This window comes from Opisthocomus hoazin, chromosome 23, assembly GCF_030867145.1.
Source record: "Opisthocomus hoazin isolate bOpiHoa1 chromosome 23, bOpiHoa1.hap1, whole genome shotgun sequence".
NCBI lineage: Eukaryota > Metazoa > Chordata > Aves > Opisthocomiformes > Opisthocomidae > Opisthocomus > Opisthocomus hoazin.
Window position 1 is genome coordinate 3,934,748 of NC_134436.1, and position 16,889 is coordinate 3,951,636.

Sequence of the window (16,889 nt, forward strand, 5' to 3'; positions counted from 1 at the left end):
TGCCTCCCTGCCGCCCAATCAGCAGCCCGCGGCGCCTGCGCGGTGCGTGGCGGGCAGCGCCTGCGCTAAGATGGCGGACGGTAAGGTGAGTGGGGGGGCGCGGCGGGTGGGGCCGGGCCCCGGGGCGGAGGGGGTGCGGGGCTGCTTCCCCGTCCGCGGGCGCTGCGCCTCAGGCTGCGCCTCTCCCCCAGGACCCGCTGCCCAAGCTGAAGGACCTCGCCTTCCTGAAGGACCAGCTGGAGAGCCTGCAGCGCAGGGTGGAGGACGAGGTGCACGCTGGCGTGGGGCAGGTAACGGCGTGGTGACCCGCGTGTGTCGGGGCGGGCCAGGCACCCATCTTGAGGGGGCTTGGTTAAAAAAAAAAAAAAATAATAATAATAATCCCCGGGGCGCGTCCCTGCGTCGCACTCCCCGCCAGCCACCCTGCCCCGTGGCCTCACCCTTCGCTCCTCTCCGCAGGATGGCTCTCTGCTGGCCTCGCCCTTCCTCAAAGGCTTCCTGGCAGGCTACCTGGTCGCCAAACTTCGCTTCTCAGCTGTCCTGGGATTCGTGGCTGGGACCTGCACAGGGATATACGCTGCTCAGAACTACGCTGTCCCCAACGTTGAAAAGACAGTCCGGGACTATTTCAGTTCACTGAGAAAAGGTCAGGACTAGCAAGGAGCTCTGTGGCAGCGGTGACTGTAGGAACGGTACTCCGTAGTTAGAAGGCGCAGAAGATTCCTAGGGCTTTCCGAGGCACATCACGTACACCGTTCTTTTCCACTGGAAAGGGGCTTTGCATCACATCATTGCGTGACATGAGCAGGTCTGGTTATGGGGTATTTATTAGAGCATCGTGACAGCGGTGATCACTCCACTAACCCACAGTAGCTTGGAAGCATCAGCAGCCAACGGTTTGCCAGCTGCCTTTCCCCCTCAGCTCTCTTCCCCATGCCCCTGTGGACCAGAAGGCTGCCTGTGACATGTCATCACGCTCACCACCCGTACGCCCCTCCGAGCGCACGCTTTGCTCTGGGAACATGCTCTGTGTGGCTTCCTGGGGAAGCTCGTAGTTCTCTTCCTAACAAAAGACAAAACGTTTCTCTTCCACTGCATCAGAAATGTAGCGGGTAATATCCTGCTTTAATCGGATTCATTAAATTAATGGTATTTGGTCTCTTCTTGAATATTCTAGGGTGCGAGTCTGTCTGGCCTCTCTGCACTGATAGCAGCTCGCCCTTGCTGGCTACCACCTGAAAATGGTGATGTTTGGTAGCATCGTTGGCTCTGCAGACCGGGTGCTGCGGAGGGGGCTGTGGGGACTGATGCTGATCTTGTCTGTAGCCATATACGGCTCTCATGCTCCCCTCCTGACCCTGTGCAAGGTGAACGGGATGATCCCCTTCAGCTCCACGTCCGTCGTGGTTCTTGTTGAGCTGACAAAACTGGTGTTCTCCCTCCTGTTCCTGCTGACTTGGGACTGGGAGCTGCTGGGAGTTGCCGTGTCGTGGCGCCATGTTGTCCCCTTCGCCCTCTCTGCCTTGCTCTATGCTGCCAACAACAACCTGGTGGTTCACATGCAGCTCTTCATGGATCCCAGTACCTTCCAAGTCTTGAGTAACTTAAAGATCGTCAGCACCGCGCTCCTCTACAGCCTCTTCCTGCGCCAGAGACTCAGCATGCGCAAATGGCTGGCGCTGTTCTTGCTGGTGGCTGCTGGAGTGAGCTACAGCTGCGGTGGCCTGCAGGACCCTGGCAGCCCCTCCAAGATGCAGCTCCACATCACGCTGGTGGGCCTGTTGCTGATCTCTGTGTACTGCCTGATATCAGGCTTGTCTGCTGTCTACACGGAAGCCATCCTGAAAACCCAGGCGCTGCCTCTCAGCCTTCAGAACCTCTTCCTTTACTTCTTTGGGGTCCTGCTCAACTTGATCGGCTACTTCTGGAGCAACGCAGAGGGTGGTTTCTTGGAGGGCTTTTCTTCCTGGGTCCTGGTGATTGTGGTCAGCCAGGCCTTGAATGGCTTGATCATGTCCATGGTCATGAAGCACAGCAGTAACATCACCAGGCTCTTCGTGATCTCCTGCTCTATCCTGGTCAACGCCCTCCTGTCTGTTGCCCTCTTCAACCTGCAGCTCACCCTCCTCTTCTTCGTTGCAGTCTCATGCATCGGACTCGCTGTTCACTTGTACTATGGGGTCACATAGCTGCTACCTTCCTGCCCTGCATGTGCCAGGGCAGTCTTTCGTTGTTCCTCAGAGGTGTTGAGTGCTTATGCTGGGGCTGGCATTAGAAGCACAGCAGTGCTCTGGCTGTCGGCCTCCCTGCCCTGCTGTGACTGGTGGGTGCATGCAAGACTAGCACGGAGCCGCCGGAGGAGGAGTGCTAAGGGGGAGAGTGCGCTGTCCCTGTTCTGGGGAGAAGCCGAGCCCTCCTCCAGCCTAGCTGGGCTCCGTGCCACGAGGTTCTTGTGTCATTAGGTGGGCCCAGCCTGATGGGTGGGTCCTGAGCACCTCATTCATGTGGTGTATCACATTCTCAAGCTGCTTCCCTCATCTTCCCTGCACCAAAGAGTGCACCCATCTCTTGTGCCTGTAAATGCTCCTGCAGTGGTGAGCTCCGCTGTGCTGCGGTCTCTGCTGCACGGTCGCTGCCAGGCCAGCGTTGGTCTGATGCTGTTTTGACTCCTGTGGATGGTGTTTCCCTGTGACAGGGGACCCATGTGTGTCTGATGTTCCCAGCTGGTCCCCATCCCTTGGCTTCAGGGACACTGTGGGAGGTAACCCCGCTGGTCCATGCCCCCTCTGAGCTCCTAGTGAGGTTTCTCCCTCTGGGTCTGCAGAGGTACCAGCCATCTGCATGGGGCTGGGTGCTGCTGCCTGGAGGGCCTCATGCTGTGGCCAGAGGCTTTTCTCCAGCCTGTCTCTGGATTTTCAGCCCAGCCCTTGCCCCAGCCCCTGGCTGAAGGGCTGCTGTCCTTGGGCCCCATTCCCACTTCTCAGTCATAGTGTCGCTGCTCCGTGCAGAGCAGATGGGGAACAGGAGGATGTGGGGACTGCTTTGCCCACTCACTGAAAGAGAGACAGGACCCGAGTTTGTACCAGTGCTGTGGCTAGTGGCAGAAGTCGCCACTGGCTCTGGCCAGTGTTATTAAAGTTGCTGTTCAAAAGCATGCGCGTGTTTGTCATCCCTGCAGAAGGGCATCTGTTTTGCCTGGCAGAGGTTTGGGGTCCGGGGACACATCTGAGCCTGACAACACCCATTGGTGACGGGGTACCCACTTTATTCCACGTGGCAGCAGCCCAGGGGCCACCAGCCCTGGCACCGTGCTGGCTCTGCTCCTGTTGCAGGGCTGTGTCCGAGCCCACACTCCTGCAGGCAGGTGCCCGGCGGCAGAGCAGCGTTTTCCCTGCAGGGCAGAGGGGTGAAGTCCTCCCCTCTGCTGCCAGCAAGGACCTTCCCTGCAGCCAGGGTTCTGCAGGGAGCAGCTCCCCGCAGCTGCAGCAGGCAGGATGGGAAGCCTCGCCCTGTGTAACTGCTTTAGCTGGGGCTGGCCAGTTCCCTGGCATCAGGGCTCGGAGGGTTGAGGTGGCAGGGGTCTGCAGGTACCCGGTCCTGCCTGCCTGCAGGGCAGCAGTGCCCACCGCCCCGGGGCGCAGGCTCAGGGCGTCTGCGTGGCAGCATCGGCCGAGCCCGGCCATCTGGCGTCCCGCAGCTGCCGGTTGTGCGCAGCGAGCTCCACGGCGTCTCGGAGCACCTCCTGCAGCAGCCCCCGGTGCCGGCGGTCCAGTGCCTCCCTCTGCTCCTCTGCCTGGTGCTGCTGGTCCTGAAGCACCTGCAGGAATGGCTGAGGCTGCCTGGCACAGCCCTGGCAGCCCGCAGGTCTGTCCCCAGCCCTCCCTGCCCACCTGAAGCAGGTGCTCCCTGCAGGCCTGCCTCTGCTGCCGCTGGCTCTGCAGCAAGGCCTCCAGGTCCCACTCGGCTGCTTCCCGCTGCCTCCGCTCTGCCTCCAGGCTCAGGCCCAGTGCGGCCACCTCCTGCTGCCAGCGAGCTGTGTCCCACTGCAGGGCACGGGGATGAGGACAGGGCAGCTCTGGGGTGTCTCTGCTCCTTGGGGCTGCCCTGCCCTGGGAGAGCAGAGCCTGGAGTGCATGGTGAGGGGCTCTCTTCACACGCCCACCTCCGTTGTCACTTCCTGGCCTGGTGCTGTCCCATCCCTGAGCTCTCGCTGGAGGAGCAGGCAGTGCTGAGCCCGCAGCCGCTGTCTCTGCGCCTTGGCCAGGGCGTACTGGACCTCCAGGGACGGGCGCTGGCTCCCTGCCTGGCAGAGATCACAGCCGGGGGACGCAGTGCTGCTGCCGCAGAGGGCTGCAGGCCCTGGGCGCTGCTCCTGCCCAGGAGCAGCCAGCAGGGACCCAGTGGGCTCCCCCTCACCGTGTCACTCCTGGTCAGTGGCCACGGCTGTGGTGCTTCACTCGGTGAGGGCTCCTCCAGCGAGCCCTGCCCTGCATTCCCCAGGGCTTGGCTGTCCCCTCCCTGGTTGCTCTCACTGGCAGCCGCTCCTGGGTGGGGAGAGGGAAGGAGAATGAGAGGGCTGTGGCAGGGCTGAAGAAAGCAGATTCAACGAAGGACTGAGGCCTCTTCCAGCCCAACCAAAGCCATTTCCCACCATGTAAAGCAATGCTCTGTGCCCACATATCCGCTACCCAGGCGTGGGCTGCATGCCTGGCCCCACGCTCTGGACCTGCTGGCCCCAGGCTGGCCCCAGTTGGGGGCAGTTGGGTCTCAGCCTGCTGGCCTGGCTCAGTATTCCCTCCAGAGACCTGGTCCTGTGGGAGCAGGAGGAGATGTTATGGGGACGCAGCCAGGACTCAAGGCTTCTCCTGAGCCTGGGTTGTCCCTGGATGGGCGGCTGTGGCGTGACCTGCGCCCACCTTGGCACCAGGCTGATGCATCTGGCTTCTGAGTGCCTCGGCTGCTGCCTTCTTCTTCTCCCACCTTTGGCTCTTCAGCACCTGGAAGAAGGGGCTGGGGGTCCTTGTAGGGGTGCTGGAGACCTCAAGACATGGTATAGCTCCAGGGACACACCCCACTCCCACTGTCTCACCCCCCAGGCAGGCAGCCCCCGGCCACTGCCCTCAGTGCCTGGGCAAGGGTCTTGACACCAGGACAGCGCCTGGACCTCATCTGACCAGGGGAATTGGTGCCATCCTGGTCCTGTCTGGTGGCCAGGGGCATTTCCCCACCTGCAGCTCCCGCAGGGCTCTCCGCAGCCGGGCCACAGCTGTCTTCTGCTCAGGGAGGCCAGCTCCGGCCAGCAGCTCCATCCGCAGCCCTCGGATCTCCCTCCGACGCGCTGCGACCTCTTGCGCAGGGTCCCAGAGGGTGGCTGAGATGGGTTTGGCCAGCCCCTTCACCCGCTCAGCCAGTGCCAGGGACGCCAGGATCTCTTCTCTGGGGGTGTCTGGGAGAGCAGCGAGCCCTTGGCAGGGTCCACCAGCACAGGGACGTCCCAGTCCCCTGACAGGGAGGAGTGGAGCCGGCATCCGGCTTCCAATGCCTGCGGGCATCCCCGGGCAGCAGCCAGGGACCGAGTGCCAGGCGTGGGGCAGGGCAGGGGGGGAATCCCAGGGAAGGGGCACTCCGAAGCGGCGTCCCGGTCCCAGGGGCTACCTGGCAGTGTCACACACAGCAGCAGGAATGTCAGGCTGTTCCCCTCCAGCAGCCGCTCGACGATCCAGGGCAGGCAGCTGGCACCAGGCAGGGGACGGTCAGTGGCTGATGCCCTGTGTGTGGGGCAAGAGACACCCTGGGAGAGGGATGGGGCTGGGACCCACACGCCCGGGGAAGGCTGAGCTCTGACCCACAGGAGCCTGAGGATGGGTTAGCCATGCCGGGAGCAAGCCCGCGTCCCGGGGGGTGGTAGCAACCCCTTGGCTCCCAGCCACAGGCTCCTGTTAGGGTGCCTGGGTCCATCCTGCTTCACCTCTGGGTACTGAGTGCCCCCTGACCACACAGCAGGCACCGCGGGGGTGCTGGAGAGGGGACCAGCTCCGGTACGTACGGCTCAGGGCAGGGCCGGGCAGCCCCGGGGAATGCCAGGATCCTGAGGGCCGAGCGCCAGCACCGGCCGCCCTGCGTCTCCCGCTCCACGGTGAGCGTGAAGAGGCTGCCGGCACTAGGGAGAGGCCGGCAGGTGAGCAGGCCTGCGGCAGCACCCCAGCACCCCCCGGCTCAATCCTTCCCAACCCCGCGGCGTATCAGCCAAATCCCTCACCCCTGCATGGCCGAGTGCCCATCTGCGGGGGGCTGCAGTGCCAGAACAGCACCCAGCCCCCAGGCATAGGCACTGATGGCAGCTTGGGCATCAGGCACGGCGATTTCCGTTGCCTCTTCCACCATCCTGGAAGCAGAGGGAGATAAGAGCAAGCGAGGAGGGCCACGTCCACCCACCTCCTGCCTGCCTGGGCTCCCCGAGCCATCCTCTGGCTGGACACCGTGCTCGCTGCCCAGCCCCATGCTCAATGTTGGGGTACTGGCACCCCAGGAGTAGCTGCCCAGCCGCAGGGTGTCGGGTACCTACAGGCCCAGGGGTGCGACATCCATCACTTGCAGAGCTCGGCCATCAGGACGGAGCAGGTCCCAGACTTTGTCGTGGGCACTGACCTGCAACGAGCCTGCGTTAGGCAGGGGGGGCAGAAAGAGGGGGCTGCTGGCATCCCGCACTCACCGGGGCCCCCGGTTGCTTATGGCCCTGCACAGGTCAGGGCTGGGAAGGGAGAGCTGCCAGGGTCACTTCCAGCTTTTCCAGCCCCAGGGCCAGGGAAAGGCAGAGTGCAGAGCTTGGCAGGTCCCTGGCAGCATCCTGAGGGCGAAGGGCAGGGCCCAGCCTGGCAGCAAGAGCTGGCATCGCTCCTGTGCCAACCAGGGACGTGCTGGAGGGACATTCAGACCACAGGGAGCAGTGGCTGGCAGGAAAAGCCCAGCCACACGATGGGAAGGAAGGTGTTAGAGGTCTCACCAGTTACCACCTTGCTGCTGGAGCCTGGGAAATGCCCCGTGGGCACCCAAGGCTTCCCACGCCTGGGAAGTCCTACGAGGAGGTGAGAAAACCTGGAATCTGAAAGTCTTCAGCCCCTGGTCACCGTACATCCCAAGGGACAGGATGCCAGTACTGGGGCAATACACGCCCCTCGGTGCAGCAGGGTCCGGCCAGTGGCAGAAGGGGAACAGGACCCCACCCCAGGGCATCCTGGCCAGCCCTGCTCCTGCCCTACCTGGACCAGGCTGACAGTTTGCAGACTCTGTGTGTCAGCCCCCAAGGCCTCCAGTTCTTGGAAGACGGTGTTGATCACCTGGGGACAAGCTGGTCAAGCTGGGAGCCATTGGTTCTTGGCACCAGTGGCTGGGTCTCACCCATACCAGCAGGACTGGGGTCAGTTGGACAACCCGAGAGCCCAGCACCATGCAGTTGTGCTGTCACCTCTCCCCTGCCGTGCCCTGTGCCCTCACCTGCCAGACAATGCTCTGGAAGGGTAGCTGGGTCCCAGGGCCGTGGAGGTCCCACAGCAGCAGGGACACACTGTAGCCAAGGGGAACCAGTGCCAGCTGGGGTCTTGCCAACTCCAGAACCTGCTCCTGGTAGGAGAGACATAGCCAGCAGAGCAGGGATGGCATGACACGACCAGCGTGGCACAGCACGGACAGCGTGCTGCAGATGGCCCAGCACAGAGGGCATTGGCACAGCTAGCACAGCACAGGCAGCCCGGTATGGATGGCACAGTGTAGATGCACAGCATGCATGGCATGGCACGGCATGGCACGGATGGTGTGGCACCACGGTGCGCAGCACACCAGAGAAAGCATGGCATGGGCAGTAAGGCACAGACAGCACAGCACAGCATGGCAGCTACGTCCCAGGACCCAAGAGGAACCAGGGGAGGGGTGAGAAACACCAGCAGGACACTTGTACGACCACAGCCTGGGTCCCCAGCACACCTGAGGGGGTGGCAGCGGTGCCCAGTGGCCCCAGGACCTCAGCTGGATGCCCCAGCCCATGGCTTGGGCCAGCATGTCCCTGGCTCATCTGGCTGGGGACAGGGGTGCAGAAGGACTTGGGCTCACAATACCTGTCCTGCATCCAAGCGGAAGATGCCATCCACTGTCAAGCCGTTGCCCTGGCAGGAGGAAGGGAGTGTGATAATGTTCAGCTTCCCCCCATTCCAGTATGACCAGTGCAGGGTAAAGGAGGGACTGGGCACATTGGGATGGAGGTGGCAGGGGTGGCATGGAGGGCCTGGCACAGCCTTGGGGGGTGGGGGGAGACCCCCCTCCCTTCCCCTGCTACCAGGTAACCCCCACCAGCCCCCACCAGAGAGGAGCCTGGAGGGGTGTAGGGCAGGATCAGCCTAAGACCTCAACACCCATCAGGGTCCCGAGCGTGGCGTGTGGCTGGGACAGGGCCCCTGCTCCCATCTGGTTGCCTGGGGACCCTCGTCCCCTTGATACCCATGTCCCTGCCACTCTCACCTGGACCTCCTTCCCAGCAAAGAGAAGCTGCAGGGTGTCTTCACTGATGGCCTCCTGGCTTTCCCCTGGCCCTGAAAACACTGAGTGTGGGGTGGGGCAGAGGGGGGCATCCACACCTGCCCCAGCTCTGTGCCCGCCCTGCAGCCTAGGGCCAGGTCCCAGGGCTTCGTAGTGTCCCCGAACCCTCCCACTATGGCCACAGTGCTCAGAGCCACGGGGGTGGGGAGGACGCTCCCTCCCCATCACCGCCTCCCAGGCCAGCCGCACCAGCATGGCCAGTGATCCCAGTGCGGCCGTGGCTGTGGCTGCTGCCCTCGCCCAGTTCACTGGCGTGGGGGTTCGGGCTGGAGGCGCAGGGATGCTGCGGGTGTCCCCAGCCCCAGCTCTACCTGCTGCCTGGTGGAGTCCCACGGCTGCTCGCACGCACACATCCTGCTCGGCCTGCCAGGACACGGAGCAGAGGGGAATGAGCCAGGTCCTGCCCCATGCGCCCAGCACCTGCCAGGAGCTGCATGAGCCCCTGGGGAGCTGGGCAGTGCCTGGCCATGCTGCACCGCAGGCAGGGGACAGATCCCTCCAAACCACCCTGTGATGTCTCCCATGATGGCACTCACCTCCCCAGCGTCCATGGCTAGCTCAGTACCGTCCGCCCCTGAGCTGCTGTTTCAGACAGGGCAGGGGATGGGGTTACACGGGGGGATCCTGTTCCCCTGCATTATTAATAGGTGTCGGGCACAGTCGTGTGGGCAGAGCCAGGCAGGGAGCGAGCCCAGCCTGGAGGCACCATGTTCTGGAGGCTGAGCCTCGCTAGCCAAGGAGGGAGCGGGGCCATGGCAGGCAAGTGGGCACCTGGACCTGCTCACACCATTGGTGTGCTGCTGGTCCGAGAAGGACATCTTTGCAAGCTGAGGATGGGAGATGAGGGGCCTTGGACTATCATTTTCTAGTCACCAGAAGCAACCACAAACTACAGAATCACATTTATTGGGTATCAGTCATACCAGAAAGCACAAAAGGAAATGCTGAAGCTGGAGATCTTTGTGGTCTGTAGAAACACAGACTGCGGGAGACGGGAGAGAGGTCCCAGGACAGCCCTTGTATTCGGACAGGACCAGGCACGACGGGGAGATGCACACGTGTCCCTCTGCCCCCATTGCCCCTACAGAATGAGATTACAGTGCTGCCCCTGCGTCTCTGAGCCCCCGCCTGCCCAAGTGTCTTCAGGCTGGACATGAGCCAGCCTTGCAAATGAAGCAAACAGCACCTGGGACTCCATCAAGAGCAGAACAAGAGGTGTGGCTGTGCCTCATGTGGGTGCTGCTAAGGGAAAGCAAGTCCTAGGATTCTGGGACACAGGGATTTCTCCTTCCTCATCCATTAGACAGTGTCTGCTGCTCCCTGTTTCCAGGTCGAGCCTGTAGCAAGGCTGAGCACCAATCCCCAAGATACAACTGCAGACACCTGGTGTACATGCATCCACACGGGTCACCACGAGCAGAGCGGTGCCTTTGCTAGCACCCGTCCAACCACCAACCACGCTCCCACCAGCACAGGCACGCGTGCGGAACGGCCCCATCCCTCCCCTCCAGCTGCTCAGGGCTGACGTGGGCTGGTGGCACAGCCCCACACCCCCACCCTCAACCCACAGGCAGATGCACACCCATGTGCCCTCAAACACACAGAGGACCCCGAGCCCATCGCAGACCCCCGGCTAGACTCTGGGCCCTGTTTAGCCACCCTCCAGCTCCAGCCTTGGGTCTTTCCACACTCTGGTTTTCCTCCCACTGGCAAGTCCAGCCTGTGTTTGCTGGCAGGTCACACACGTGCACAAGCAGAATAGTGAGGTGACACAGCAAACACGCAGGAACAGACTTTAATGAGAAGGCAGGACAGACCGTGGGACGAAGCGCAGGGCTTGGCCAGGCGAGCGCTGCTTGCCTACGCCCAGCCCCCTCCTTCCCCATCCCCATTTTCCCATGCTTGTCCCTTCCCCAGCCACCTACCCTGAGCCTCCCCTTGATCCTTCCCATAAGCATTCCCCGGTTAGTTTTGCACATTCTCCCGATCTCCATCAGCATCCCATGATCAATTTTCTCTTTCCTATGAGATGTTTTCTGAATAACCCAGAATAAACCCATTTTCTTCTTAGTTAAATGTTTCTGGTTGAACGTCTTGAGGTCACACTTGAGGGGTTCATCCACCAGTGCCTTGAGAGCTTGAGTCTTCGTTGCCATCTCTGTTACCTCCACCTTGTTAGCATTTGTGTATAGGGCTGTTTAATTTATTCATTTTTTCTGTCTTTTGTGGTTTTTCTCTCTTGCTGAATAGCAGTTAAGCAGACACCCTCACAAACCAGACATCCTCCAAGGCATGGCCCAGCCATGGTCCCAGGTAAGGAGAGGCGGAGGATCACCAGAGGGGCCGCAGAGGCTGCAAGGACAGCTGGGCTGGTGGGCACAGGGCTACAAGGTGCTGGGGGACCCCGGGCCGGGACCACCACCCCCCCCGTGAGGCTTGGAGCATCTGAGCACCGCCTGGAGCGCTGCAGATATGATGGGGCTGAACTCCTCTTGTTCAGGGCAGATGATCTCAGAGGGGCAATGGCTGCACATTAGCGCTTGAGGAGTTAGAGTTGGCCATAACGAAAACCGCTCTGGGAGGGGGCAGCCCTGGGACAGAGCATGGCAAGGGGCTTTGCTTGGGGGTTTCTCCAAGACTTGGACAGGCAAAGCCACAGCCACTGTGGGATAATGCTGGGCACAGTCCTGCTCCACAGGGGAGCCTGGACTGGGGACACCGAGAGAGCCCCGCACTGGCACCTGGGGGTCCTGTGAGCCTTCCCACAGAGCTCCTGGCCTTGCAGCCCCTGGGGCTGAGCCCCTGCGGGGAAGCACTGGTGGGAATGGTCACACGTCCCCTTCACGCTTTGTGGCAGGGCCAGACGAGCCCGGGCCTGGATCTGACCAGGCAGACGGCCCCGGCCACGCCAAGCAGGGTGAGGGCAATGCAGACAGGGGCAATCACTGCAGCACTGTTACACTGCAGCACCGAGACCGGCACGTCCTTCACCAGCCTGCCCTGGTAGTGAGGTGGGGAGTGACATGTGTATTCCTCGGGCCAGCCCTGCCCAAGCTGCCCCATGCCCGCCAGTGCCTGCAGCGCCCCGGCCCCAGAGCACAAGCAGTTGTAGGGGTTGCCAGCCGCAGCCACATTCCGCAGGTGCCCCAGGAGCTTCACCTCATCCCATGGCAGCTCTGTAATTAAGTTGTTGTCTAGGTGGAGAGTGTCCAGCATGGGGTAATTCATGATGGAGGGGGCAGCCTGCAGCATGTTTTGGCTCAGGAAGAGTTTCTTCAGGGAGCTGAGGGAGATGTCTACAGCATGGAGGTGGTTGCAGCTCATGTCCAACACTTCTAGACCGGGAGGCAGAGGTGTGAGGACTTCATCCAAGCCGGTGTCAGACAGGTTAAAGATTCGGAGAGACACTGGCCACTGGCAGGGGTAGGATGGGTCTGCCATGAGCTTATTCTGGCTGAGATCTAGATGCTGGAGCTCGTGCAGCAGCTGCACACTTTTGCATACGCTGTGGTAGGATGTCAGGTTGTTGTGTTGCAGGCTCAGTACCTGGAGCTGAGGGAAAGCCCCCTTGCAGAAGGCAGGTATCAAGCTCTCATCCTCAAGGCTGTTTTGTGCCACATCCAGGGAGCGCAGATCTCTGAAGACCCTTCCGATGCCACAGGGCAGGCTGGTGACATGGGAGCCAGTGACAGCCAGCTCCTGCAGGGTCTCCAGCCAGCGGCTCAGATTAGAGAAGCCCTGCTCACGGCCCGTCAGCGGTGCAGATGTCACGTTGTGGAAGTGCAGGGACAAGATGGGCAGGTTCTGGCCTGCCATTTCATCCCAGTCGCCCCTCCCCTCAAAAATGCAGCTCTTAAACACCAGCTCCTGCACTTTGGTGTAGGAGAAGAACCTCAGGACTCGGGCGAGGAGTATCTCAGGCACCAGGAGACCACCAAAAATTATTTTCCTGATGACAAGGGAGCCCAACATTTCAATGGCAGAGGGGTCCAAGTCGCTGATAGGGAAGGCTACATATTGCTCCAGGTCTCCCCCCCAAAACTCCACGACAGAGGCTGGGAGGCACTGGATGATGCTTGTTATGCTTTCCTGGGACAGGTTGTAGCACACACAGTGCTCCTGAGTGCGATTGAAGAAACACCTGCCTTCTGCCTCCAACAGCCCCAGCCCCAGGAGGAGGAGGACAGCCACATTCATGGTGAACAACCTAGAAATGAGGAGAGCAATGGTGAAAGGCAGCACTCTCACGGCAGCCGAGGAGACCGTTCAGGTCCAGCTGACTGGAGGGCTGCCTTGAGCAGGTTCAGCCACCGAGAGCCACCTCTCAGGGACACAGCGCTGCCCTCGTCCCTCTGCCCAACTGCCCTTCGCATGGCTCCAGCGCACCCCATCAGCACCCGCCTGGCTACTCAGTCATGACTCAGGGCAAAGCTCAAATCACCAGTGAAACACCCAAGAGCTGCACCTGTGCCACCCGCTCCTTGGCAGCAAGTCGGTGGCACTGGTCTCACCCCACCCCAAAAGCAGGGTTTCGGCAAGGCAGGGTGGCTCCTCCTGAGGCAGCAGCTGCCGGGCTCTGTGCTGTCCTGCCTGGGCTGCCTTGCTGCAGACTCCTGTTCCCAGGCGACCAGGAAATACCACGGATGAGGAGCAACTAGAAATGTTGAGTTACGGACAGTGAAGCCAGATATATCAGTCTGACTGCAAGACGGGAGAGCCACAGCTCTGTTTGTTTCTCTGCATGGTGCGCCCTGTAATCTGGGGCAGGAAATTGCAACAGAGGGCTTCATATTTTCCTTTTTCTCACCCAGCGATTAGATTCATTACCAGCCTCCAAGGGGATAGCAGAAAATCATTTCTGAGGGTCTGTATGCACCGCTGTCAGCACTGAGTATTGCTTTGCTGTCCAGCTGAAGGGAAAGTCTTATCAACAGATTGCAACAAAGCAGCAAGATTAAAGGCTCCCAAGAATGTGCTGACTCAGCTCTGTTCGAGCACCCAGACAGGGCAGTGGCGAGGAGTACTTGGGGGTCTCCAATCCAACCTCCTGCTTCGAGCAGGTCTGTTGCCAGCACTAGTCCCGATCAGCCACAGCTTTTCCTGGCCGCATCTGAAAAAACCTCTGAGGACAGAACTCTCCCTACCTCTGTGCCGTCGTGGGCTGCACCACCCTCCCACGGGGAAGCTCTTCTCCAGCACTGGCGCGAAGTCCCCCTCTCCGGGGGTGCAGCACGCAGCGGGGTAGGTTTGTCCAGTGACTCACCAGTCAGCTCACGCTGAAATGTTTCCTTGCCCCACAGCTGCTTCCTCTAGTTGCTGCCAAATCCAGGGCTAAGGTGCCAAAGGCTTTGCAAGTGCTTGGCTCTCTCCTGTGCCTGATCCTCCGCTGCCTCCAGACAGACGAGACCTCAGTGCCTGCAGGTGTCTTCCAGCTGCCGTTGGCACTTCCGCAGCCCGTCCCGCCTGCGCTTAGACCCGCGCGGCTGGGGCTGGGGGGCACCCGAAGGCAGGCTCCCGGGCGCTGCCCTTGCTCCCGCTGCGTGATTTCCTGAGCAGGACGGGGCTGGCTGTGCCACGGGAAGCAACACGCCACGCAGCAACCGCCCAAGTCACTTCTGCTTCGCCTCCCTGCAGCAACGGGCTCTTGCAGCTGCAGGCTGGGGTTTTGGTCGACATGCCAGTGCTGCTCACTTTCCTAGTAAGGATGGGGGAAGAGAGTGCGGTCACGGTGCCCTAAACACATGCTCGGGACCAGCCCAAACATGCATTTGCTTCCAGATGCTCTGAGCTTGCTGTGCCTCGGAGACCACTGGGTGCTGAGCACCCTGCAGGAGGTAATGCAGAAGGCAACGGGACTGTCATACCCACTGTCCAGACCACCCCCAGATGCCTGTGTCCCATGTAGGACGGGGACAGGACAAAGTCCCATCAACTGTGTGCACAGCCCAACATTGCGAAGGGCACATCTTCACCCAAAGTTGGCTTCCTTGGCCAGCTGGCTGCTTGGCTTGGCCAAGGAACTCACGTCACTTGCCACGTGCTCCTTTGGCAGCTGGTGGCGGTGCCTACATCAAGACATTAACGATCTCCATCAGCGAGCGGAGACCAGCAGGCACTGGGAAAGATCTGTCAGGGATTTTTTCTTCCCCGGGGATTTCTCTGCCCCTGTTGGATTTCAGAAAGATTTTCAGAAAGGCAATGAATCTGCACAGCTAGAAGATGCAATTCCCAGTTTGTTTTTGTTAACGCAGCATTGCAGACAGGCACTATCCGTGTGAAAACAGCTGGGCAGGAGCTGCCTGTCCCACGCACTCTGGCACTCTGCTGCTGGGATGGGTGAAGGGGAGGTCTCCTTTCGGTCCTCACATTTACTGCAGCTCATTTTCTTGCTCCTGGCATCTCAGGAGGAGTGCTGCACCGTTTTGCTGCCTTTCCCTGAGCAATCCCTTCTGCAGAGGCGTTCAGCCATTCCATGATTCCTCTTCTCGATCCTCGGGTTACATGAAACTGCTGCTGCACGCACCACGGAAAACTCCTAGCAGCACTTCTGAGTTCTCCTCGCTACTCCTCTTGGTGAGGCTGGCAGCTCTGTTGGGGCCTGGTACCTTTTAACTGCTCATTCCTAGCCACCAGCTGCAAATTCTCCCAAATATCTTTCTGGGGAAAAAAATCTCCTTGGCAGCCAGCCACGCCCCGCTTCAAACACTTGTGGTTTTGGAGCCACCTTTTGGGTGATTAATTTCTTGTTGTCGTCGCCAGCGTGGCAGATCCCAGGACACCGAGAGCCATTGCCTTACATTGCCGGTGAGTGTCTGGGCTTTTTTTGCTTCAGCAAACACGCAGTTCAGCCTGTGGGAGCAGAAACCTCGCCTGCGCCTGGAGGCTGGCTGGTTTCAGCCCTGCAAGGCCAGAGGAGTTCATCCTCTGCCTGGTTTCCCCCTGCCACGCACGCTTGTGTCTGTGTCCCTGTGCACAGGCCCTGCACCCCATCCCTGGAGCCAGTCACTGCGCCGGAGATGATGGCCACTGTGGCAGAGACGGTCACTGCGCCGAAGAGGGTCACCACACGCTTCCAAAGAGGGTCACCACGCAGTCCCCAAGAGCGTCACCACACGCTTCCAAAGAGGGTCACCACACACTCCCAAAGGGGGTCACCATGCCAAAGAGGGTCACCGCGCGGTCCCCAAGAAGGTCACCACACAGTCCCTAAGAGGGTCACCATGCGGTCCCCAAGAGGGTCACCACACCAAAGAGGGTCACCACATGCTTCCAAAGAGGGTCACCATGCCAAAGAGGGTCACCACATGCTTCCAAAGAGGGTCACCATGCCAAAGAGGGTCACCGCGTTGTCCCCAAGAGGGTCACCACGCCAAAGAGGGTCACCACACGCTTCCAAAGAGGGTCACTGCGCAGTCCCCAAGAGGGTCACCACACCAGAGGGTCACCACACCAAAGAGGGTCACCACGCGGTCCCCAAGAGGGTCACCGCACCAAAGAGGGTCACCACACACTCCCAAAGGGGGTCACCACACCAAAGAGGGTCACTGCGTGGTCCCCAAGAAGGTCACCACACAGTCCCTAAGAGGGTCACCATGCGGTCCCCAAGAGGGTCACCATGCCAAAGAGGGTCACCACACACTCCCAGAGGGGGTCACCATGCCAAAGAGGGTCACCACGCGGTCTCCAAGAAGGTCACCACACAGTCCCTAAGAGGGTCACCATGCGGTCCCCAAGAGGGTCACCACACCAAAGAGGGTCACCACACGCTTCCAGAGAGGGTCACTGCGCAGTCCCCAAGAGGGTCACCACACCAAAGAGGGTCACCACGCGGTCCCCAAGAGGGTCACCGCACCAAAGAGGGTCACCACACACTCCCAAAGGGGGTCACCACACCAAAGAGGGTCACCACGTGGTCCCCAAGAAGGTCACCACACAGTCCCTAAGAGGGTCACGGCGCGGTCCCCAAGAGGGTCACCCAGCGAGGTGGCTCTGCTGGCGCAGGCCTCGCAGCGGGGCCGGCCGAGCTCCCTCCTGCGGGCGCAGCAGGCGATGGCGGGGGTGGCCCAGCGGAGCCCCTGCCCGGGAAGGGCCGGTCCCGCTCCTCCGGGGCCGGGCGCTGGGGAGGCAGCGGGGTGCCGGGGCTGCGGGCGGACCCGCCGGCCGGGCCCCCGGGGGGGACAGCCGGTCCCGATGCCCCTTCCCGGGGCTGCCCGGCCACCAGACAACCCGCCGCCTCACGACCCGGCCCCGCCCGCCGCCCGGCCGCGGCCTCCTCCCCGCGGCCCTCCCCGCCGCGGCCT

The 16,889-nt window shown here is 61.2% G+C and overlaps 3 protein-coding genes across 4 annotated transcripts; 2 read left to right on the forward strand and 1 right to left on the reverse strand.

Moving 5' to 3' along the window:
* Positions 1-40: 40 nt before the first annotated feature.
* On the forward strand, positions 41-1,169 carry LOC142364022 (SLC35A4 upstream open reading frame protein). Its single transcript, XM_075442218.1, has 3 exons — positions 41-85; positions 192-290; positions 460-1,169. Exons 1-3 carry the CDS (start codon positions 71-73, stop codon positions 655-657), a joined length of 312 nt encoding a protein of 103 aa, XP_075298333.1. The 5' UTR covers positions 41-70; the 3' UTR covers positions 658-1,169.
* A 57-nt stretch (positions 1,170-1,226) lies between these two features.
* SLC35A4 (solute carrier family 35 member A4) lies at positions 1,227-3,138 on the forward strand. Its single transcript, XM_009933265.2, has one exon. It carries the CDS (start codon positions 1,242-1,244, stop codon positions 2,187-2,189), a length of 948 nt encoding a protein of 315 aa, XP_009931567.2. The 5' UTR covers positions 1,227-1,241; the 3' UTR covers positions 2,190-3,138.
* A 7,032-nt stretch (positions 3,139-10,170) lies between these two features.
* On the reverse strand, positions 10,171-16,364 carry CD14 (CD14 molecule). Of its 2 annotated transcripts, none has more exons than XM_075442231.1 (2): positions 13,853-16,364; positions 10,171-12,796 (listed from the first exon to the last, which is right to left on the reverse strand). In XM_075442231.1, exon 2 carries the CDS (start codon positions 12,784-12,786, stop codon positions 11,431-11,433), a length of 1,356 nt encoding a protein of 451 aa, XP_075298346.1. In that variant the 5' UTR covers positions 12,787-12,796; positions 13,853-16,364; the 3' UTR covers positions 10,171-11,430. The 2 variants fall into 2 exon arrangements, with proteins under 2 accessions (XP_075298346.1, XP_075298345.1); XM_075442230.1 differs by having other exon boundaries at positions 13,734-16,364.
* Positions 16,365-16,889: the final 525 nt, after the last annotated feature.